The 24,121-nt window shown below is 37.7% G+C and overlaps 1 protein-coding gene and 1 pseudogene across 1 annotated transcript; both read right to left on the reverse strand.

Annotated features, from left to right (window-relative positions):
- Positions 1-7,358: 7,358 nt before the first annotated feature.
- LOC126604636 (uncharacterized) lies at positions 7,359-8,356 on the reverse strand (annotated as a pseudogene).
- Positions 8,357-16,039: 7,683 nt separating this feature from the next.
- On the reverse strand, positions 16,040-23,809 carry LOC126604640 (uncharacterized). The gene is made up of 3 exons (XM_050271926.1): positions 23,577-23,809; positions 17,655-17,797; positions 16,040-16,294 (listed from the first exon to the last, which is right to left on the reverse strand). Exons 1-3 carry the CDS (start codon positions 23,707-23,709, stop codon positions 16,280-16,282), a joined length of 291 nt encoding a protein of 96 aa, XP_050127883.1. The 5' UTR covers positions 23,710-23,809; the 3' UTR covers positions 16,040-16,279.
- Positions 23,810-24,121: the final 312 nt, after the last annotated feature.

Below are 24,121 nucleotides of genomic sequence, written 5' to 3' on the forward strand. Positions count from 1 at the left end.
TAGTAGTAGATTTTCATATCTTGTGTGCTGCAGTTTGTAGTTTGAATGTTTGATATATGTTGCAGTTTGTAGTTTGTTAATGGTACATTTCCCTACTTGATGCAAGATTGCACTTGATGTACTCCTGAAATTTTTGTTTAAGAATGCAGGTGTTGTTGTAGGCAAAAACGTACTTAATGAACTTGAACGCCTTATGGAGGATGTAAATGGCGCAATGCGAATTGCAATGGGAAATTTACCCGACTTTCAGGATGACAGTTTTGCGGACAGGTTGAATGAAGAAGCATGCAACGGTGACAAGGTAGTCTTTATCCTTTTTTTCTTTTATCCCAAGGAATATCTTCATGTTGTTTGTACATTCAGTTCTAATATGTTTCTCATCTTTGTTTGTTTCTTCTCCTAGTAGAACTCTGTTCTAACCTTTGCACTCGTATGCTAATACTTCTCTATATTACTGAATACCAATGTTTACAAAATCACAAATCACCTTGCATTGCACAGATGACAAGTATTAATACTTGACTCGCAAGCTTAAGAACATCTCTTAGAAACAGTTTGGTTTAACACTCGAAACATTCTAGAAAACTTGAATTGTTCTTAAAACTAACTTTTAAGAACATCTCTTAGAAACTGTTTTTTTTTTTTTCAAAAACGTGTTTGGCATTGAACTTAAAAATTATTTTTGAATCTAAAATTTTGAAAACTTGTTTGGTTTAACTCTTGAAAAAAAAAATTCTTTTTTTTTTCCAATTATGTATTTGTTTTAAGATATACAAAACATATGAAATTAAACCTCAAACATACTATTTTTATATTCATGTGCTAATACAACACATATATGCTCGATAATCAAATTAAACTTCAAGTCTTAGATAATAAATATTACATTAAAACATTCTAGAAAACCAATAAACTTTGAGACTAATTGTTATTGATGTAATCAAGCCACATTGATCCGGCTATGTGGTCTCTAACATTATTCATAACATTGTCGTCATTCAAATTCATGTTTTCCCCTTCTTGATTCGCCCCCAAGCTTTCTTCATCTACCACATCAACGTCATTGTCTTCAAATTGTTGAAACAAATTATCATTCCTTGATTGCATTGTAATGAAATTGTGCACGGCACAACATAACAATTAGTCTCAAAGTTTATTGGTTTTCTAGAATGTTTTAATGTAATATTTATTATCTAAGACTTAAAGTTTAATTTGATTATCAAACATATATGTGTTGTATTAGCACATGGATATAAAAATAGTATGTTTAAGGTTTAATTTCATATGAAGACTTTAAGCCACAATTGTTTGTTCCTAACTTTAGCTACTTCAGCTACATAACCGGAAAAAAAAATTAATTTAATTATAGTTAACTAATCTGGGTATATCTACCTTGCAACCCACCGCTCTTAAATTAAAAACAACTATTCTTTACACAGTTTATTTAATCAGTTTTTGAGTATAAACAGTGATGTCCTTGATTAAATAATTATGTCAAACAAAATTAAGAGAAAAATATAACCGCCCAATAAGTAACAACAAAACCTCTTCATCCATCTAGTTTACGCATTCAAAGTCGGGACGAAGATCACACACATACATACAAAACCATACAAACACTTGACAATGAGAACTTAGGAAGTACGTGATGCCCTTAATGTACTAAGCATTAAAAGTAGATACAGAAACCAGTCATAAACACAATCAGGAAGCAATTTGTAAAGATTATATTCCCCACTCAAACAATGAAAGATAATAAAAAAAAACAACAATACCTTTTATTCTATTACAATTTGAGCATCCAACCCAAAACCAATTGACAACGGCTGGAGACGCCCGAGATCATTCAAACTATTTACGTAACGCTTCAATTCCCGAAATGGGATTCACACTCTCGAAACAATACCTACTCCAAGAAGCAATATACTCTCAAAAATTTTCAACTTACTAATTTTGTAATAAACACAAAGAAAACTTGTCATTTTCTCACTACCCCTTTTCTGTTCATTTCATTTTCACTATATTCCTAATTAAACAAAACTACACAACCCAAAACCCAAACAAAACCCCAAATCAATTTGAAAAAAAATTAGTCCAAATGAGTTCAGCCCATCCCTCTCTCACATTCTTCTTTCCTACCTCTGTTTTCGTACCCCCTAATCCTAAATTTTTCTTCCATCCCTTCTCTACTATTTTTCTCTGACCATCCGCGAAACCTGAACACCCCTCCTTTCCCCTCCTAGTTTATTTCAAACGGCCTCCAACCTGATTATATTACTTTGCAATATCCACCCTCCAACTTGATGTACTTCTAGATCTGTCAGAAAACTTACAAGCTTGGATAAGCATGCTACAAAACCCTCCAAACCAGAATATAATGGAAATAAAAATTTGGCCAATTAAAAATTTCACTAAAAAAAACTCCCCATGTCTCTCGTTTACAAAAAGCATAAAAAAAACTGCAAAATCAAAACCATTGCCGCTAGAAACATGCAACCCTTTCTTGTAAAGGACAGATCAAAAGAGCAGAAAAAAATTTCGAACCCAACCAAATAGAAGCAGAAATTAACAACTCTTAACAGATAATCGAAGAAAAGCAAAGCAAAAGCCTCAAGATTTTGAACAACAAAATCTACAAAGAAAGAGGGCAACAGATTTAATTACCCAAATCAAAACGCCAGCAGAAGATGCGATCTTTTATGGCTTCAAATTTTCTTCAAATAGAGACCAAATTCGCTATTTTTCAGCAAGAGAGCGTTGCCGCTTAAAACCGATGAAATAGCGGATGAAGCGACCAAGAGGTTTACAACTGAAGATATCTTTAGCAACCCAGTTTTCTCCAGCAAGAAAAACCGATCTGGGTAATTCGCGAGAAAAAGATGAGAAGATTGGAGAGCGACAAAAACCAGGGCTTTATACAGAAAGAAACCTAGGACACAAAATTCTGAGAACGCCGACACAGAGAAACAAAAAGCAGAAGAATAAAAGAAGAAGAAAATCGAATCAGAAGCCGGAGCAACGAGGGCGCATGGGCAATCAGGGCAAAACAGTCATTTTATTGTTAAAAAACCTCAAAAAATGGCACAAAAAGAAGCATTTGGAGGGCATTTTTGTTCGTGCATTGTTCATGAACAATGTACCCGAGTTTCGGTTTTAGTATAGGAATAATTTAAATACATTCCATCAAGTAAATATTGTACGACAGGTGAGCTATTCTCATTGCGCCACGTCATGACGCCAGTCTATAACCCAAGTATTGTTTTATCAATGAGCTGTTTTATCTGTTCGTAGTAGTAATTTTTTCATATCTTGTGTGCTGCAGTTTGTAGTTTGAATGTTTGATATATGTTGCAGTTTGTAGTTTGTTAATGGTACATTTCCCTACTTGATGCAAGATCGCACTTGATGTACTCCTGAAATTTTTGTTTAAGAATGCAAGTGTTGTTGTAGGCAAAAACGTACTTAATGAACTTGAACGCCTTATGGAGGATGTAAATGGCGCAATGCGAATTGCAATGGGAAATTTACCCGACTTTCAGGATGACAGTTTTGCGGACAGGTTGAATGAAGAAGCATGCAACGGTGACAAGGTAGTCTTTATCCTTTTTTTCTTTTATCCCAAGGAATATCTTCATGTTGTTTGTACATTCAGTTCTAATATGTTTCTCATCTTTGTTTGTTTCTTCTCCTAGTAGAACTTTGTTCTAACCTTTGCACTCGTATGCTAATACTTCTCTATATTACTGAATACCAATGTTTACAAAATCACAAATCACCTTGCATTGCACAGATGACAAGTATTAATACTTGACTCGCAAGCTTAAGAACATCTCTTAGAAACAGTTTGGTTTAACACTTGAAACATTCTAGAAAACTTGAATTGTTCTTAAAACTAACTTTTAAAAACATCTCTTAGAATGCAAGTGTTGTTGTAGGCAAAAACGTACTTAATGAACTTGAACGCCTTATGGAGGATGTAAATGGCGCAATGCGAATTGTAATGGGAAATTTACCCGACTTTCAGGATGATAGTTTTGCGGACATGTTGAATGAAGAAGCATGTAACGGTGACAAGGTAGTCTTTATCCTTTTTTTCTCTTATCCCAAGGAATATCTTCATGTTGTTTGTACATTCAGTTCTAATATGTTTCTCATCTTTGTTTGTTTCTTCGCCCCCAAGCTTTCTTCATCTACCACATCAACGTCATTGTCTTCAAATTGTTGAAACAAATTATCATTCCTTGATTGCATTGTAATGAAATTGTGCACGACACAACATAACAATTAGTCTCAAAGTTTATTGGTTTTCTAGAATGTTTTAATGTAATATTTATTATCTAAGACTTAAAGTTTAATTTGATTATCAAGCATATATGTGTTGTATTAGCACATGGATATAAAAAATAGTATGTTTAAGGTTTAATTTCATATGTTTTGTATATATTAAAACAAATACATAATTGGAAAAAGAAAAGAAAAAAAACCGTTTTTAAGAGTTACCAAACAAGTTTTCAAATTTTTAGATTCAAAAATAATTTTTAAGTTTGTTGGTACCACACATATTGGGCCTCAGACTTTGACATATTAGGCCTCATATTTCGGCCTCATTACCCAGCCCATAACTAATTATGTAAAAGGAGAAGCCCCTTATTCTATAAAAATGGACTCCTCCCCCTCACAAAAGGGCAGGCCTCACATCCCTAAACAGAGGCTCTCATATTCAGAGCAACCCTCCTACAAACAGAGAAACTCTCTCAAACTATCTCTTTCTTTGGGGGACTCCCCCTCACACTTGTAATCCATACATTCATACAAAGAAATACAATCAACATGAGTGTGGACGTAGCCCAAACATTGGGGTGAACCACGATACATCTTTGTGTTCTTGGGCGTTTGCATGATTCACGGTCGGATTTACGTTATTCCAAGACCTTCCAGTTTTGTGCATCAACAAAGTTCAATGCCAAACAAGTTTTTGAAACCTAAAAAAAGCAGTTTCTAAGAGATGTTCTTAAAAGTTACTTTTAAGAACAATTCAAGTTTTTGAGTAGGATACCAAACATGCCCTAAATTTTCTAGGCTAAAAATGTTAGATTTTAGGCCAAGGGTTGGAGATGGTCTAAGCAAGTCTAGATGTCATTTCTTAACTTTGAAATGTATAAAGAAGTAATCGGCACGGTCCCCGCAGCCTAGCACTTAGGTAGGGTTCGGGTAATTTCACCATCGCTGTAAAACCCCAACCCCCATTTACCGCAAAATTCCCAATCCGAAATATAGCAGTGGCCGATACAAAGCTCGAAGCTTTTTTAATGGCGTCCTAATTACATCCCTTTAGACGCAATCCCAGAACGATGTCACCTGCATCTAAAGCTCTCAGCTCATATCGAACCTTCACTCTCAGAACTCTGCCACACTTCTTTTTGTACTTCTTCCTTGTTCAGTTCTTCTCCTTAGTTCTTCAGTTCGCTGCCAATGTCAAAATTTGAATTCGAAGACAAAGTTATCAACTTGTTCAAAAATTTCATGGCCAGGTAACTTTGCTTTGATCTTTTACCACCAAAAGAAATTTGCTTTTTTCATTTGGGCAATCTTTAAAATTCATCAATTCTGTAGACTTGGAAAATTTTGACGAGTTGGTGGCCACTGGAAGCACATTACTCGTCGACTTTCAGCAAGGGCTAGGTAAGTAGCATTCTGGGTTTTGTTTCAAATTTGATTTAGTTTCTTAGTAAGTAATATTTTTGTTTTTGAAGAGTTTCTTCGACGACCTCAGATAGATGAGACATCGGATTTGGTTAAAAATATAATCCGAGGTAATGAAACAAGAGGGTTAAGTCATATGTTGAAGCTGGATGTCTCAACGCTGACAATGGCAAGCTAAATATAAGCAAGTGTGAGTGCAATTCTATATATTTTCTTATGCTTTCTTTGGATTGTTGGTTAGATAATTGAGTGTTAAGACCCTCCCAAGCTCTTATCAGTTTTATATCAGCAAAGATTTATAATGTTATAGAAATATGCTTAATTATTTGTTAAAATTGTTTATCTTTCACAATTTACTGGAAATAATTGGAATGAATTGATAGCTTGATAGTCTCTTCTTTCTCTTTATTTGAATTCAGTTCTCCATTAAAAAAATTTGGATATCGGTTAAAGTCCACTGATTGTACTTATGCTCTTTTATAAGGAAGAAGTACAAAAAGAAGTGTGGCAGAGTTCTGAGAGTGAAGGTTCGATATGAGCTGAGAGCTTTGGATGCAGGCGACTTCGTTCTGGGATTGCGTTTGAAAGGATGTAATTAGGACGCCATTAAAAAAGCTTCGAGCTTTGTATCGGCCACTGCTATCTTTCGGATTGAGGATTTTGCGGTAAATGGAGGTTGGGGTTTTGCAGCGGCGGTGAAATTACCTGAACCTTACCTAAGTGCTAGGTTGCGGGGACCGTGCCGATTAATTCTTTATAAGTTTCAAAGTTAAGAAATGACATCTAGACTTGTTTAGACCATCTCCAACCCTTGGCCTAAAATCTAACATTTTTAGTCTAGAAAATTTAGGGCCTATTTAGTATTGTACTCAAAAACTTCAATTGTTCTTAAAACTAAATTTCAAAAACGTGTTTGGCATTGAACTTAAAAATTATTTTTTAATCTAAAAATTTGAAAACTTGTTTGGTTTAACTCTTGAAAACAGTTTTTTTTTTCTTCTTCCAATTATGTATTTGTTTTAAGACATACAAAACATATAACATTAAACCTTAAACATAATATTTTTATATCCATGTGCTAATACAACACATATATGCTTGATAATCATATTAAACTTCAAGTCTTAGATAATAATATTACATTAAAACATTCTAGAAAACCAATAAACTTTGAGACTAATTGTTATTGACGTAATCAAGCCACATTGATCCGGCTATAAGGTCTCTAACATCATTCATAACATTGTTGTCATTCAAATGCATGTTTTCCCCTTCTTGATTCGCCCCCGAGCTTTCTTAATCTACCACATCAACGTCATTGTCTTCAAATTGTTGAAACAAAGTATCATTCCTTGATTGCATTCTAATGAAATTGTGCACGGCACACATGCAAAGGGAATGCGTCTTTGCTTCCTAATTGGATAATTTGGCATCAACTTTAGAATAAGAAAACAATTCGTAAGCACTCCAATGCTTCGTTCAAAACATTACATTGTGATGAGTGCCTAAAGTTGAACAATTACATTGCTCCTCTTGGACGTTTACCTCTTCCTCTAAAATCACGCAAGAGATAACGCACTTTGCGATATGGCTCAAGAAACCCACTCATGTTGGCATAGTAGGAATCAACAACATAATATTTTCCTATTCCAAGAACAATGCATATAAGTATTTCACTTGAGCCAAATACAATAAGAAAGAAAATTATAAGTAATTTGATATGTTTCAATGACTTCGTACCTTCTTTAGGCATTGGAAACCTATTCTCTTATCTTGTTATTGCATCCATCAACACTCTCGAGTCATTAGCCGTTCCTTCCCATCCGGTGTAGACATATGTGAACATCATGTTAAATGAACATGCCAACTGAATATTTTGTGTCACACTAACTTTTCTATCTTAGTATGAAATTTGTTTTGATGAAGGAGCCCATGCATTGACATGTGCTCCATCAATAGCGCCAATGCAATTCTACCATTTTGTAATTCAAATCATAACATGTTAGTACACAAAATATAGTTTACTTCAACCTAAGTTGTTATTCTAGAGCTTTAAACATGTATCTTTCTAGGTTTTGTAGAAAATAATAGTCATGATCTAACTAAATAATAAAATGTACTTTATAAATACATTACCTGAAACCATGGGTCACACTTCGGATTTCCCAAAATCTCAGAAGGTGTCGCATCCATATTTGGAGGTTGAATTATACAAGTACCAAATCAACATATTGCTTTGAGAACTCGGTTAAATTGTCTTGACACAGTCTTTTTAGAATGTTGAAAAGTTTCAGCAATTACCATGTTGCAGATTGTATGACTAATAGTAAATAAGAACATGCAAATGACATCCTCCACACAAACTGATCTATCATCTTGTAAAAAGTTTAATTCTCTCAATGTCGAGCACAAATTCCTGAACATGTTTTTATCCATCCTTACAATATCAAATAACCTATGTGGATGTCCATTCAATAAGTCTCACATATTGGCAGCCTGAAAAATGTGAAGTCATGCATGGCTCTTTATTTAAACGTGAGTAATGGTCATATAATCTTGTAACTAAAAGCAACTCTCCAAATGAATCATCAAAATCAAATGATGAATCACTTTCGAAACTTGAACCATTGTTGTCCACTTCATTTGAATCCATCCTATATAGATATACAAATAATTATATTATACAACTATCAAGTAATTAATAGCTAAACAAAGTGACAAGACAATACTATAGGATAATAACATAACATTAATCATATTACCAAAACTAGTCATTTCCATACTCATTTAATTATAGTTCATCATAAAGTAAAATATATCAATACCAAACACAAAAACATATCCATAGTCATCTTACTAACCATTATATAATACAATAAATACCTTAATATAAGTTGCCCAAACTTCGTCCAATGCTTGAACAGTGTTTGCAACAGGATCCTAACCCATCCCAGTATGATTAACAAGCTTGGCAAACTCACGGTGAATCTTCCGCAATCGATTATATTTTTGCTTCAATTTTTCACGATTGTATCTCTTACCATATTTGTCAAACAACTTTATGCCAATAGTATACCACTGATTTTTTTCTAAAGTGTTGGTTTGCAAGCCTTTTTTTGTCTCTTCATACAACATACTAATAAAGTAGTCTTCAATATGTTCTGGCCAATTAGCTTTATCATCAAGGTCATTTTCAAAGTCCTTGTTTGACATCCCTCAGACACGTGCTAGAACAATGTAAACAGAAACATTAAAATTAATACAAAACTAAAAGCTACATTCACTTAAGACCAAAAGACTGATATTCATTTTCCCACACTTCCTACTTAAAAAGAAGTTCCTTAGCATTTTCTGCAGTACTGACTATTAATGTTAAAACTCAAGCAATTACTAAAGATAATAGACTAATATCCAATCTTTCTGCATAAATATTAAGTTCACTAAAGTTGGTGTTACCAGGTCAAAGAAACAGCATCCTATTCCTATGCCAATACATCAAGTTTCTCAATACATCAACTTCAGGTGATGGGGATCAACTACCGAAGGATATGGACGCTCTATCAGAAATTTTGGGAGCAATTAGGTAACTACTGCAACTATAATATTATAATATATACATATAAGAAATTCTTTTTCTTTGCAGTTTCGTTGCATATGTAAACTTGGTGTTATAAAAACTGAAAACAATACAGTACATTACAATAATATGAATGGTGAGGGTAACGATAAAAGGTCAAACCAACACTAGCATTTCCAATGAACAAAACACAAAGGTATACAATGTTGACTATAGCAGCAAGCACGCAACAACATACTGAAAGCTTACAACTTTGCAGATGGTCATTGTGACTAACAGTAACAGTGATCATAACAAAAAAGACCTTTTAACCGATACTTGTTACTCTGCACAATTTGGGCACTCGAATTGAACAATTACAAATGCAAAGTACCTGAAAAATCACAAAAGAAAACCCTAATTTTTATTATGCTGAACTGAAACAACTGTTCAAAATCGGCAATTTTTGTCAAATCAAACAATTATAACCAAAACCCATATAGGCTCTGTTCGATTCCATGGATTTGGCATTGCATTTGTGCCCTAATTTTGAAATTGGCCAACTCAATGCTGAATCCGCAGTTCAGATGCATAAATTTCATTCCGAAACAAAGCAAAGCAAAAGCCTCAAGATTTTGAACAACAAAACCTACAAAGAAAGAGGGCGACATATTTAATTACCCAAATCAAAACGCCAGCAGAAGATGCGATCTTTTAGGGCTTCAAATTTTCTTCAAATCGAGACCAAATTCGCTATTTTTCAGCAAGAGAGCGTTGCCGCTTAAAACTGATGAAATAGCGGATGAAGCGACCGAGAGGTTTACAACTGAAGATATCTTTAGCAACCCAATTTTCTCCAGCAAGAAGAACCGATCTGGGTAATTCGCGAGAAAAAGATGAGAAGATTGGAGAGCGACAAAAACCAGGGCTTTATACAGAAAGAAACCTAGGACACAAAATTCTGAGAACGCCGACACAGAGAAACAAAAAGCAGAAGAATAAAAGAAGAAAAAAATCGAATCAGAAGCCGGAGCAACGAGGGCGCATGGGCAATCAGGGCAAACAGTCATTTTATTGTTAAAAAACTCAAAAAATGGCACAAAAAGAAGCATTTGGAGGGCATTTTTGTTCATGCACTGTTCATGAACAATGTACCCGAGTTTCGATTTTAGTATAGGAATAATTTAAATACATTTCATCAAGTAAATATTGTGCGACAGGTGAGCTATTCTCATTGCGCCACGTCATGACACCAGTCTATAACCCAAGTATTGTCATTTCCGTTTGCCTCTCGCTTCCCTGCACGGTTTGGCGAAATTTTCAGAATTCCATTTTTGTCCTTGTCCTTATTTCTTTTGTCTGCGTTGCATTCAAGGTTTAAAGGGTAGCCAGTAGGGCTGGGTTTGGTTCAAAACGATTTGATTTTTTGCCAAAACCAAAACCGAACCGAATTTTCGATTCGGTTAAAAAAATTCAATTTTTTCGGTTCGGTTTCGACCCGGTTCGGTTTTTTCTCTTCTTCTTCTTCTTCAATATAAAAAAAATCCTATACAAATGCCAAAAGGAACTTTGGTTATACACCATTGATCGCTGATTCCACAAATAAAGTAAGGAGAAGTAGATAAAGTTCACACCACGAGCAAGCCTTGCGCCCCTCAAACCACGAGCAGGCCTTGCGCCTCACCAACGACAAACGACCAAGAATAAAGACGAACAGGTAATCCTTTTTTTCGAGTTTCTGGGTCTTTGAGAATGCAATTCCTCAATCCAATTTGAAGAGACCCTTTTCACATTGCGTATTTGTGACTCCAATTTCGGATTTAATTTTCTGCAACTCTCTCTCTACTTTCTCTCTCTTGTATTATCTATTTGTGTCGAATTGCATGTGTTGTTTGTATAATTGATCAATTCTGTGTTTTTATTGGTGGTTTCGGAGATTTGTTGCATCTGCATGTGAAAATTAGTAGTCGCTCGAAAAGCGTTACCCACTCGAAGATGTCTCCAGTTGTTAGTCTTTATTGAAATCGACTTTGTAATAGTGATGCATTTAGGATGACACTGAGGCAGCTAAGGTAAAATGGGTGATTGTAGTCATTAGTCAGTGTACTACAGGTCATCTGTTTTCGATTCTTGTCTGGACTGGTTCTTCTACCAATGCAATGAGGCATTCTTGCTGGCGTTGTCGATTTCTTATTCTCTGTGTATGCCTATCTTATTCTTTGTGTATTGGGTTTTTGTGTGAATACTATTTTTTCGATTGTTAGATCAAAGAAGGAAGTTCAATTTATCAAGGATCAAGTTTTGGAGTAGCAGACGCCTCGCTACCTTCGGTTCGAGGTATGGAAATCTCAAACTTGGAATCTACTTGGAGTTATGTTTTTATCTGGAATTTACTTGGAGACCCTGCAATTTTTTTTTCTCTTCAATTTTGTTAAAAAAACGTATTGATATGATTTTTCTCTTATAAGATACATATAACAGTTGCTAATAATTATACAACTACAAAATCAACCTCCGCAATTCCATCTACTTTTCTAAAGATGTAAAAAACTTTGTGGTTTGAACTGGGGAGATTGTGGGGAAGTTTTGGTTTAAATTCTTCATATGAAGAGGGTATAATTTTCCTCTGTGCATTCATGTATTTGTGCCATATTCTTAGTGTAATCTGTTTATTCTTAGTGTAATCTGTTTCTTCATATGAAGTGGTATCATTCTTCATATGAACAGGTAACTAATCAATCTAATTCTTTTGAGATCGTACCTGAGTCAAGTCAAATTGAGTCCACTAATTATCAACTTCCCCCTCGAAAATCTCGAGGGATTCCTAAACAGTTATATGATCCTGATCTTAGAGCCAAGGTTAAATACCCGATTGCTAACCATGTGTCCCTCCATAGGCTATCTACATCATGTAAGGCATTTGTAAATCAATTATCCACTGTATCTATTCCTTGTAGTGTAGAGAGTGCTATGAAAGATCCTAGGTGGACTCGTGCAATGAATGAAGAAATGGAGGCACTCCAGAAAAATTCCACTTGGGAGTTAACTAACCTACCCAAAAGGAAGAAATCAGTTGGTTGCAGGTGGATATACACAGTAAAATTCAATGCAGATGGCACTATTGAGCGATACAAAGCAAGATTAGTGGCAAAAGGCTACACGCAGACATATGGCATTGAATACGAAGAGACATTTGCCCTTGTAGCTAAGATAAGCACTATTCGTGTACTCTTATCCCTAGCAGCAAACCTTGATTGGCCTTTGCAACAATTCAATGTCAAAAATGCTTTCCTGCATGGAGATTTAGAAGAAGAAGTTTATATGGAGCTTCCCCCAGGATGCAAGCTGGATCCCAATCAGACCAATAACATTTGTAAACTAAAAAAGTCGTTGTATGGTTTAAAGCAATCACCGAGAGCTTGGTTTGGGAGATTTACCAAATCAATGAAATTTTTCGGATACAAGCAAAGCAACTCAGATCATACTCTTTTCTTAAAGCATAAGAAAGGTAAAATCACTGCTCTTATTGTATATGTGGATGACATGGTGGTTACAGGAAATGATCCAGAAGAGAAGGCAGCACTGCAAAAGTATCTAGCAAGTGAATTTGAGATGAAAGATCTCGGTGCTTTAAAGTATTTCTTGGGCATTGAGGTGGTCCGCTCACAACAAGGAATATTTCTATCACAACGGAAATATATTCTTGATATTTTGACGGAAACTGGGATGCTAGCATGCAAACCAGCAGATACCCTAATTGAGCTGAATCACAAACTTGGTGAATATCCTGATCAGATACCTACCAACAAAGAGAGATATCAACGAATTGTTGGTAAGCTAATATATCTTGCACATACTAGACCAGATATAGCATATGCAGTCAGCATGGTAAGCCAGTTTATGCATGCACCAAGTGAAACACACATGGATGCTGTAAACCGTATCTTGAGGTATTTAAAGTCAGCTCCTAGGAAAGGATTAATGTTTTCAAAACATGATCATCTAGACGTTAAAGGCTACACTGATGCTGATTGGGCTGGTGATGTAACTAACAGACGATCAACATCAGGATACAGTGTTATTGTTGGAGGAAATCTAGTCTCTTGGCGTAGTAAGAAACAAAAGGTTGTTGCTAGATCAAGTGCTGGAGCAGAATATCGGAGCATGGCACATGAAGTATGTGAACTGCTTTGGGTGAAGAATTTACTGAGAGATTTGGGATTTAGGCCCAAGCATGCTATGCGTCCACATTGTGACAACAAGGCTGCAATTGACATTGCTCACAATCCGGTTCAACATGATCGAACCAAACATGTGGAGGTGGATAGACATTTTATTAAAGAAAAAATTGAGGTAAGACTTATTAGTTCCATTTGTTAAATCTGAAAATCAATTAGCAAACATGCTCACCAAAGTAGTCACAAGCTCAGTATTTCACAACTCACTAAGCAAATTGGGCATTCATGACATCTATGCACCAACTTGAGGGGGAGTGTCAACAATAGTTGTTAGACATTATTGGTATAGACAATAGACTTGTAATTATTCCTCTAGCTAGCCATCATTACTTTACTTTATAGCTAGTCATCATTACTTTGATTTGCTTTCCTTTTCTCCTTATTTTCCTCTTTGATGTATTCCTCATGTAATCATCATTTGGCTTGTCCACTTGTTAGGACTAGTTGTGTAGTTTTTGGCCCTCTATAAGAGAGGACTTCCCTCTTGTAAACAAATGATAATGAAGTATATTACAATTTCTGAGAGAAACAAGGTCCAAAGGTTTTTATCTCTTACGAAATAGCTTGACTCTTATGCTTTCTAGATGTTGGTTTGCGCTTTTTTACATGCAGGCAGATCCTTACTTGAGAGGTGTTGTCATACCGGTGCACGACAGGGTTCCTGAAAGCGAGAGCGGATTAGACCCAAAAGTTATGCAAGTAAAGGAAGCTCTATATAGTTTAAATAGCTTGGAAATCAAGCTAAAGGTGTGCCTCTCTCTCTCTCTCTCTCTCTCTCTCTCTCTCTCTCTCTCTCTCTCTCTCTCGGACAATGCCTGAGATCTCCCCCTCATGCATCTTGTTGTTTATATGTAATGTGTATCAGGATCAGGTGAATCGGAACTTGCGAAGCTACAGCAAGAGAAGTTAAGCGCAATGGAGCTCAAAGACACCGTCAAGAGGCTAGATAATTCCCTGGAATTTGTTAAAGATAATATCTCCATGGTTGCAGCCAAGCTCGCTATACAATCAGTGGAGATGCAGTAAGTTGTGGGAAGAATCCATTCGACGATCACCCTTTCATTGCGAAGTATTATTCTCATACCTGTTAACTCATCATCCTCTGAATTCTGGCAGTTTTGCGTGTATAATGTATATTGAAACACTATATCTTAGTTTTCTTTTGTTTGATCACAATTACATTTCTCCTTCTCAATGTTTTCCAATTCGACTAATGTTTCATCGTGAATTCGGGATGATTTTTGGATAAAAATTCATAATTATTGAACTGCAGTGTCAGCGTGAAGAATATGGCAGTTCGGTAACAAACTATCAAAATTAATGGACTACAGTATCAAGTAACATAATTATTCAACTCAAAATAACCTTGATGTGCAACCATGGACAAAAATGAACTATGGAAAAGTTAAATGAAATTGTTTGGCTCATTACGCGTGAAGAGTTATGGTGGGTCTTCCGTAAAGAAACGTGTTGAAGAATACAAAAATCTCACATCGAACAATTGACAAAATTAAATATGACATATTGAAAAGCTTTACTTCTAATATCGCCGAGGACGTTTGTGATAATAATCAATATTTGCTAATTGCTATGACCCGACTCTGAAATCGTGACAACATCAATGTTATTAGTTGTGGTCGATGAGCCGAAAATGAAATCTTAACAACTTAAGGGTAGGTCCCTCCCGAAAGTGGGGAAATTAATTTTGCGTCGTACGTTGGTTTGAAGAAGCAAAGATCAAACACAATATTTGGTCTTGGCTGTAACAAGCTTAATATTTGCTGTGTCGCTGTGTGCGTTTTTCTACCTCAGTTTAGGTTCAGAGGCAATGCAGGTCGTCGGAGGTCAGCTGCAGCGAGTACAGCCACAAGAGTTGCTTGTAGCCTACTAAACGTGGACGACAGCGTAAATGGCGACGAAACAGGGGACAACGACTCGCTCTGTCGTGTGAGCGTGGTAGAGTGTTGAGAAAAGTATCGGCAGGGGATCGAGGGGGATAAAGGGAAGAGGCCATTGCTTTGCGCACCGACCTCAATCTTTTGAAGAAGATGAAGATGCAGAGAAAGCTTTCACGACGATGAGAAATTGGCTGCATGATATCTTGCTTGCAAAGTAATAAGAACAGGAAACTAAACTTTTGTTCATAGACTTTACCTTTCTTTAATTTGAAGATTTTAGCCCAAACTCAACTGCAGTCAACAAGTTAACAAGAACCCGAATCGTTCCATGCCTGAATCATTTCCATAGAAAACGTCCTCGCCCTAGCAAGAACGATTACGTAAGTTGAGCAAACATCTCGGCACGTATATAGTGATAGATAAACTGATACCATGATAAACCTCTGCTGAATTTCTAATCACTTGTACTGTCTCTCAAAGTTTTAACCAATAAGATCAAAGCAGAACACTACATGACTGTTCAGCATTGCCAAGCACAACTACTATTATTAGCATACCCTAGAATCATTATCAGTAAACGACGATGCGCATCAAACATACTTCTGACCGGTTTCCTTTTGCTTAGTCGTCAAAGACACCAAACGTCGGCCGCAATTGCAATTATTTTTTCCTTCCACAAACTAAGTTTGACAGAGTGACAGCATTACAAAACAAGAGGTAACAAATTTGTATTAAGTCTGAGTAAGATCAGGTGATATCTTTATCAATCAAAAACAGTATTTGTACCACATACTCAAATCCCCTGCAGGCAAAAACACGACCGACAGTCAAAAACCCTCCAATTTGAATCCCAAAACTGTCGGTTAACTTGACTTCGCATAAATTCAATCGTGTCCGTCCTGGAAACAACAGGAAAAAAAGACATCAAATAACTTCCATGCACAATTCATCCTAAGGTATATGAGTGCAAAACAATGAACCTATATCCATCCTCACACATAGAAGGCCTGAAAATTTACATTGGTTTCAAATAAATCAACATGCTGAAAAAATCAAACGCTAGACTCAATGAAGTGGCCTAAATCGATTGGAATTAGACAAAATATATGAATGTAGTAGCTGAATTTTTCACCGTGATGAACTCATTTTCATCAAGATATTTGAATACTTCAAAAGTTACATTTCAGTCCATGCAGGCATCTCATAAATCCAAAGCATAAGAAGCAGGTGTTAACAAAATCTGGGCCTGTCTGGGATTACTTCGGGAAGGGCTAAAAGTACTTTCCAACAACACAAAAGCACTTCTGAATTTGGCAAAGAAATTTAAAAGTGCTTCTAGGTTGTGATCAATGAATAAGAAAGCTATATTTATAAACAATATATACCATAAAATTTTCAACACACTTCACAACCATATCATATATCAAATGTCAAAATGGATTTACTCCTGCAAATTGAGTGTGAACCAAGAGATGAACTGATATCATTTATCTGAATAGTAGAAAGGAAAAACCTCCGAATGACAAGGTACTCATGAGAGCTTTAGTTATGCTATTTTTCAAATAAAAATTTGAAAACAAATTATAGGAATTGGTCCCATTTTACTTATTATTATTCCAAAATGGTGAAGTTTCCATATTTAAATTTGAGGCTTAAAAGGAGAGTTTTCGATGCCTCGTTCAAACGGGTACTTTTGTTTAATTCATAAAGGAAAGGATTTCAAATTCACTGCAAGATGTTCACTTTTTCTCAAAAAGTAACCAATGGAGTGAGGTGCAAATGGGTTCTCCTAAGCAATTTAAGCCTATGAGCACATGGTCTCTTATGTTCAAACTTCAGGCCATGGAGTCCCAAAGTATGCATCCTAACAGAGCCCCATCCTCATCTTCCAGGTTTGGCGAAGAAACTCAAGGCCACATGTTGAGAAATAAATGAGATAAACATCTCCAAGAGTGAAGTCAGACGAGTAGAGGCTCATGAGTCGACGGAAGCACCCTCCTTCAGTCACGTGTTTAATTTATTCCTTTTCTTTTCTTGAAGATTAGTGAGTGCAGACGTTTAAGATTTCGAGTTTTATGGTACAAAAAGACAGCCTTCCCTATTGATTGTTAATTTGAGTTATCTTCCGTTGCAAATAGGGAATGTTGGTGGAAGAAAACAATGTTGTGGGGTCCCAATGGAATATGTTTAAACCACAGGGGGGTTGTTATTTAATTCTCCCTTAATCTTTTGTATTTAATCAGAAGAGATCAGCTCTACCTGAGGAGCAGGGACCTCAATAATCTTAGGAGCAGCCAACTTTGCAGGAGATCCCTCAAACAAACGGGAGCACTCTGTGTATGCACATCCAATGCCCACTCCAGCGCCAAAAGCTACAGAAGCCCAACGAGTCACAGGACTCCCTAGTAAGAGTGAGACACAACAAAAATACATTTATTAATTCAAGATCACTAATTTTGGAAGATTTAAAACATATATTTACAGCTCAAGCAAATAAAAGACATTGGTCTCATCCTAATGATAATTAGATAAAGCATCAAAAGAACCTCAAAAGGGACAATAAAAATGTAAAAGATAACGTTACTTATGTTTTTATGCCTTTGAAAGTCATACCCTTGAAAGCTCATGATGATACATAGGACAAGAATATTCGATGAAGGTACATGTTTGTGTGTTCAATTAGTCTGTTTTTATAAGATTACCAATGACATCGGAGTGTCTAGTTGTCATTTTATCATGGTCAGGTCCTGTCGCAGGAATATGGCAGGGCAATTAGCTGTACCTACCAAATTACTGGTATGAATTTTTCAAGATATTAGACAGGTGCAAAGAAGGCCTACTGACGCTCCGATTAGAAGATGCGACTATGGGATAGAGGTTCAGGGCCGAAGGGGTAGAGGAAGACCTAGGAAAACTTTGGAAGAGACTCTAAGAAAAGACTTAGAGTACTTGGATCTAACGAAGGACATGACACAGGACCGAGCACAATGGCGTTCTAAGATTCATGTAGCCGATCCCACTCAGTGACTTGGATTTTCCAAGTCTCCAACCGAGAAGTTTTCCTCACTCAGGAAATTAAGGGAACACTACCTCAACCTACATGCTCCACTCACAAAGCTCCAACAAAAGAAAATTCAAAGAACTTAGCGAAGAAGGCTTTGGTGTATTTAACACAATACGTTGAAATGAAGGAAAGCATATTTATTGATATCCCCGATAAGCTACAAATATGTACATATACATGAGTCAAAATAAACAAACAAGAGAGAGCCTTCACAAAGGTTGCTTAGGAGAAGTCGCAGCAGTCGGTAGAGCCCCAGAAAGAGAAGGCACCGGAGGGGGATCATTCGGAGCATCAGTACTGGACAGAACCCTAGAAGGAGGAGGCATCAGAGGTTGATCATTTGGAGCTTCATTACGCGGTACAGCCCCAGAAGACGAAGGCAATAAATGCCTTTGGAACAAACCCACAAATCTCTGATGATCAAGTAAAACCTGACCATCAGATTCCTTCATTTGGTCCAGCTTCCTCTTCATGTTTGTAGCATAGTCATGTGCGAGACGGTGCAACTGTTTATTCTCATGCTTGAGCCCTCTAATCTCCTGTTTGAGACTCATCACTTCAGCCGCCAATGATTCAACTTGGCGGGTTCGAGCAAATAGGCGTTGGGCCATATTAGACACAGAACCTGCACACTGAACACTGAGAGCCAGAGAATCCTTAACAGCTAACTCATCAGATCGTTTGGAAAGTAGTCTGTTATCTTTGGGAGTGAGAAGGTTCCTGGCCACCACCGCAGCGGTCATATCATTCTTCATAACGGAATCCCCAACGGTAAGAGGACCAGTAGGGGAGACGAAGGATGGGCGCCATATGTTGTCTGGAGAAGGCGGGGCTGCCTCTTCAACAAGGTTCAAGTCAAAACGACGGTCGGAAGGGCCAGACATTTTCAAAGGTGTTGAAGAGAGAAGAGGTCGAACAAATCAAGATCTTAGAAGTGTAAGAATGGAGCTTCTACTGGTGGAGATTCAAGTGTGCTTTGGAACTTAATGCCAGCCCCTATAAAAATCTGCACTCGACGGAGCTTCAGAAATCGAAGAGGCGCCTGCTCAGAAATCGAAGAGGCGTTTGCTTTCTCAAAAGCTGGGCTGCTCAGAGACCACGAGGGTCGATCTCAGAAATCGAAGAGGCGTCTGCTTTCTCAAAAGTTGGGCTGCTCAAAGACCACGAAGGCCGATCTCAGAAATCGAAGAGGCGCTTGCTTTCTCAAAAGTTGGGCTGCTCAGAGACCACGAGGGCCGATCTCAGAAATCGAAGAGGCACCTACTTTTCCAGCCTTGGCAGCACCTGTCACACGCACACTCAGCTTTGCGGAAATTATGGGCATTCTGTCGAAGACTTCTGGTGAAGTAGAAAGCACATGAGTCTTACTGTTCAATCACCCACTTCCCACACGCAATAGTAGCTCATGTGTATCACAGATAACTTTGCCAAAGTTCTCTGCCAAAGTTGAGCACGTGAAGCTTGCAGCTTCCACTACATCGCTCTGACCAAGACGGGTAAAAGAATAGCAAAGAAACAGCACTAACAAAGTTTAGACACATAAATTTTGAAGGTCTAGCTACCCCATATTATTACCCACAAGGGTAAAGGAACAGTATCACTGCTGGATAATTGGAAAGTCCCTGTGTGTCAACCTCTGTGCTTCGTGGCAAGGTAGACTAGCAAACATGCCCAACCTTTACTCACATTCGAGAAAACACTCCCAACAAGATTGCTTGCTCCAAAATCGAAGAGGCACCGTCCTCCGAATCTCGAGAGCCAGACTCCCAACATGACTACTTTCTCAAAAATCGAAGAGAGGGTAAAGGAACAGTACCATTGCTGTATAATTGGAAAGTCCCTGTGTGTCAACCTCTGTGCTTCGTGGCAAGGTAGACTAGCAAACATGCCCAACCTTTACTCACATTCGAGAAAACACTCCCAACAAGATTGCTTGCTCCAAAATCGAAGAGGCACCGCCCTCCGAATCTCGAGAGCCAGACTCCCAACATGATTACTTTCCCAAAAATCGAAGAGACACCGCTCTCCGAATCTCGAGAGCCAGACCCCCAGAATGATTGCTTTCTCAAAAATCGAAGAGACATCGTTCTCCGAATCTCGAGAGCCAGATCCCTGATAGGATTGCTTGTTCGAAAACCGAAGAGGCAACACTTTCCCAACTACAAGAGCCGGATCTCCTTGGATAAAGCTGTCTGTAATCTTCACACGCAACATCAGCTTTCCACATACCACAGACCACTTTTTCAAAGTGCTCTGACAGGGTAAAGGAATAGCATTATTACTTGTTGTTAAGGAGACTCCTATATATGTCAACCTCCATCCCCAACGGACAAACAGACCTGCAAAAATGCTCAACCCTTCCTCATATATGAGAGGGCACTCTCAACGAAGCCTTTCGAAATATTCAGCTCTCTTTCCCCCCGATAATACCTCTGCAAACAAGTTATACTAGAGCAAGAATATCTCATATCATCAGGGTTAAAAGCAAGAGTATCCCATATCATGCTTTTTCCCTGTCTTTTCCTTTGGCCTTGTTCTTACCTGCAAGACAAGGAGAAAGAGAGCAATCAGTCAGCACTTGGAATCAAGCTTCCAGCCAGGAACTGACTGCCTGGAACTTACTTACCTGGCATTGCTCTCGAGTACTCATCTTCAACATCTTATGCTTCCAGGGAAGATACCGCATCTGCCTGAGGAACAGATAGGGCAAGTGAGAAGGATACAAGGAAGCATGTGGAGACAAGCGTAACAGCACACGTGCCGATACATCCATTACTCTGTCAAAGCAAAAGTATCCCATATCAGTAGGGTCGAACGTACTCTAGATTTGATGGACTTGTTTTGACCCTCAAATTCTTCAGTCGGCCTTATACTCTGGAGGAAACCAGAAAACCCTCCAGCTCAGTTCAAGAATAAGTCTGTGGAAAGTTACTTCTTCAAAAGCAAAAGTATCCCATATCATCTCTTCTCATTTTTCTTCTCTTTATCCTTCATGCTGCCTGCAAGATAGGGAGAATGTGAACAATCAGCCGGAGCTCTGATTGCTTACCTTGTCTGTCACCTCTTTCAGCAAATTCCCTAGCTCGGCAACTTGAGGGACTCCTACTACATGGTTTGTATCGTGCTTGACCAAGCCTGAAACTACAAGTAAGCTTCAAGTGAAATTGATACATTACCTTGTGCATCTCCACCAGTTAAAGATACCACCCCTGGATGGAGAAAGAGTACTTCCAGAGAAGATGCCACATCTACCTATGAGACAGATAAGGCAAGTCAAGACGATACCACATTCCGATACTTAGAAGTTTTGTGATTACGAGATCATTCTCCCACAATATTTCCTAATGTCATTTGTACTAAATCATTCACCTGTACTCACTAAAGGAAAGCTTGAACCTATGTACTTGTGTAAACCCTTCACAATTAATGAGAACTCCTCTATTCCGTGGACGTAGCCAATCTGGGTGAACCACGTACATCTTGTGTTTGCTTTCCTATCTATATCCATTTATATACTTATCCACACTAATGATCGGAGCAATCTAGCGAAGATCACAAAAAGCGACCGTTTTCGCTACCTAGGATATATCGTGCAAGAGAACGGAGAATTAGAGAGAGATCTCAACCATAGAATAGAAGTTGGATAGATGAAGTGTAAGAGTGCATCCGGCAGGTTGTGTGACCGTCGTAGGCCACTGAAGCTCAAGGGAAAATTTTATAGGACGGCAATAAGGCCAGCGATGTTGTATGACTCAGAATGTTGGGCGGTGAAGCATCAATACGTACACAAAATGGGTGTGGCGGAGACGAGGATGCTTCGTGGGATGTGTGGGCACACAAGAAATGATAAGATTGGAAATGAGGATATTCGAGGTAAAGTAGGAGTGGCCGAAATTGAAGGAAAGATGAGAGAAAATCGGTTCCGGTGATTTGGACATGTGCAAAGAAGGCCTACTGACGCTCCGGTTCGAAGATGTGACTACGGGACAGAGGTTTAGGGCCAAAGGGGTAGAGGAAGACCTAGGAAAACTTTGGAAGAGACTCTAAGAAAAGACTTAGAGTACTTGGTTCTAACGGAGGACATGACACAAAACCGAGCGCAATGGCGTTCTAGGATTCATATAGCCGACCCCACTTAGTGGGAAAAGGCTTTGTTGTTGTTGTATTAGACAGGCTCCAAGCCAATTTCCATTAGAAGCCACTAAACAGTACTGTACACTATGCTTGGTTTTTGGAAAATGTGCAAATGGAAATTACTTTTGCAACGATAAATGCAACATGAATCATAACTTACCTCACATTTCATGTTATTGAATTAAACAGTAAGCTCTATTTGATTTAAAAAACCTATAGGGCATGCTTGATACATAGGATTGGCTTGGCTTGGACCTAATTATCCAGATTGGTTTGGATTGGTTCGGCTTCGCTTGGGTTGGTTCTAGTTCAAGCCCTCATTTTAACAAGGTCAAAAAAAGGAGACTAGGTAAGGCACTAGTCCCACTTAGTGAGAATGCTAAATAGCACCCTGTTTGATACAACTTAGACTAACTCATAATAGCTCAATCCGGCAAAGTAATGCGGTGTAGCAAACATAGCCATAAAGTCCAAGCAAAGCAAATAGCCGGAAATCCTACCCCTCCATTTTTCTGATGTTACAAAATATGGAACACAAAGAATGCAGTAATTGGATAGAGAAAAGTTCTAGAATCTCTCATGTTCATTGGGCATAACCAGGTTGTACATATACATACACACACACACACACACAAATATATATATATATATATATATATATATATATATATATATATATATATATTTTTATATATCCCAGTATGTATGCTTTATGAAGGCCATTTAAGGTCCCATGTAGGTCAATTCAATTAGGCAAATAATGAGTGTTCGTGTTCCAAACAAATTTGGGCATTCCAAATTGCAGTGGCAAACATTTTGCAATCCATCATCCAACCAACTAATCTTCCAATTATTTGCATATGCATACATATAACACACATGTATTTGCTTGGAATATGTATTTAATTATTGCAGAGAACCAAAACGGAGAAACGAGAAAATTAAAGGGAAAAGGAAAAGGGGAGAAGAGAAAGAGAACTGACTGAACAAAAGGAGGCCGCCAAAGGCACCGCCCAAGGAGGAGTAGACGAAGCGCCGGACCGTCAGATCGAGACAGGCGTCCCATTTGGCGTTCAGGTCGTACTGCGGTGGGATGATTTCCTTGCTGTCTGCCATTGTAGCCACCTGAATTATTCCTCTCTCCTTTTCTTCTCTGTCTTGCTTCTCTCCTTTTGCTCTGCGCTTCGATTTTGTGATTCTTCTGTGATTTTGGTTGGGGCTGTGTCCGTTTAGGTTTCGACCTGCATACTTTTGGGCTTTAGTTGCATTTGTATATGGGCCTTTTCAAACTTTAGGCCCAGCGTCTTATTTTTTCCTTTATTTGGTTCGGGCCCAGATTAGGGCGAGTTTATGGAACTGGAAACTTCTGAATTTCAAGTTATAGGATTTTTTTTAAAAGAAAACTAATGAAAATAACTTTAAAACTTTGAGTTTTATCAAAAAGACAAAGATGTGTTGTAAGTGAATAGAACCAGGAGTGACTTTTTAGAGTAAAAATGTCTTTTTTGTTAAAAGTGAACAGTACCGA

Source organism: Malus sylvestris, chromosome 15 (assembly GCF_916048215.2).
Source record: "Malus sylvestris chromosome 15, drMalSylv7.2, whole genome shotgun sequence".
NCBI lineage: Eukaryota > Viridiplantae > Streptophyta > Magnoliopsida > Rosales > Rosaceae > Malus > Malus sylvestris.

Coding starts and splice junctions, on each gene's coding strand:
- LOC126604640 (XM_050271926.1), bottom strand. CDS start 23,709: ATGGCAGACAGCAAGGAAATCATCCCACCGCAGTACGACCTGAACGCC. Junction 17,798..23,576: donor TGGCGGCCTCCTTTTGTTCA/GTCAGTTCTCTT, acceptor CACTCTTACTAG/GGAGTCCTGTGACTCGTTGG.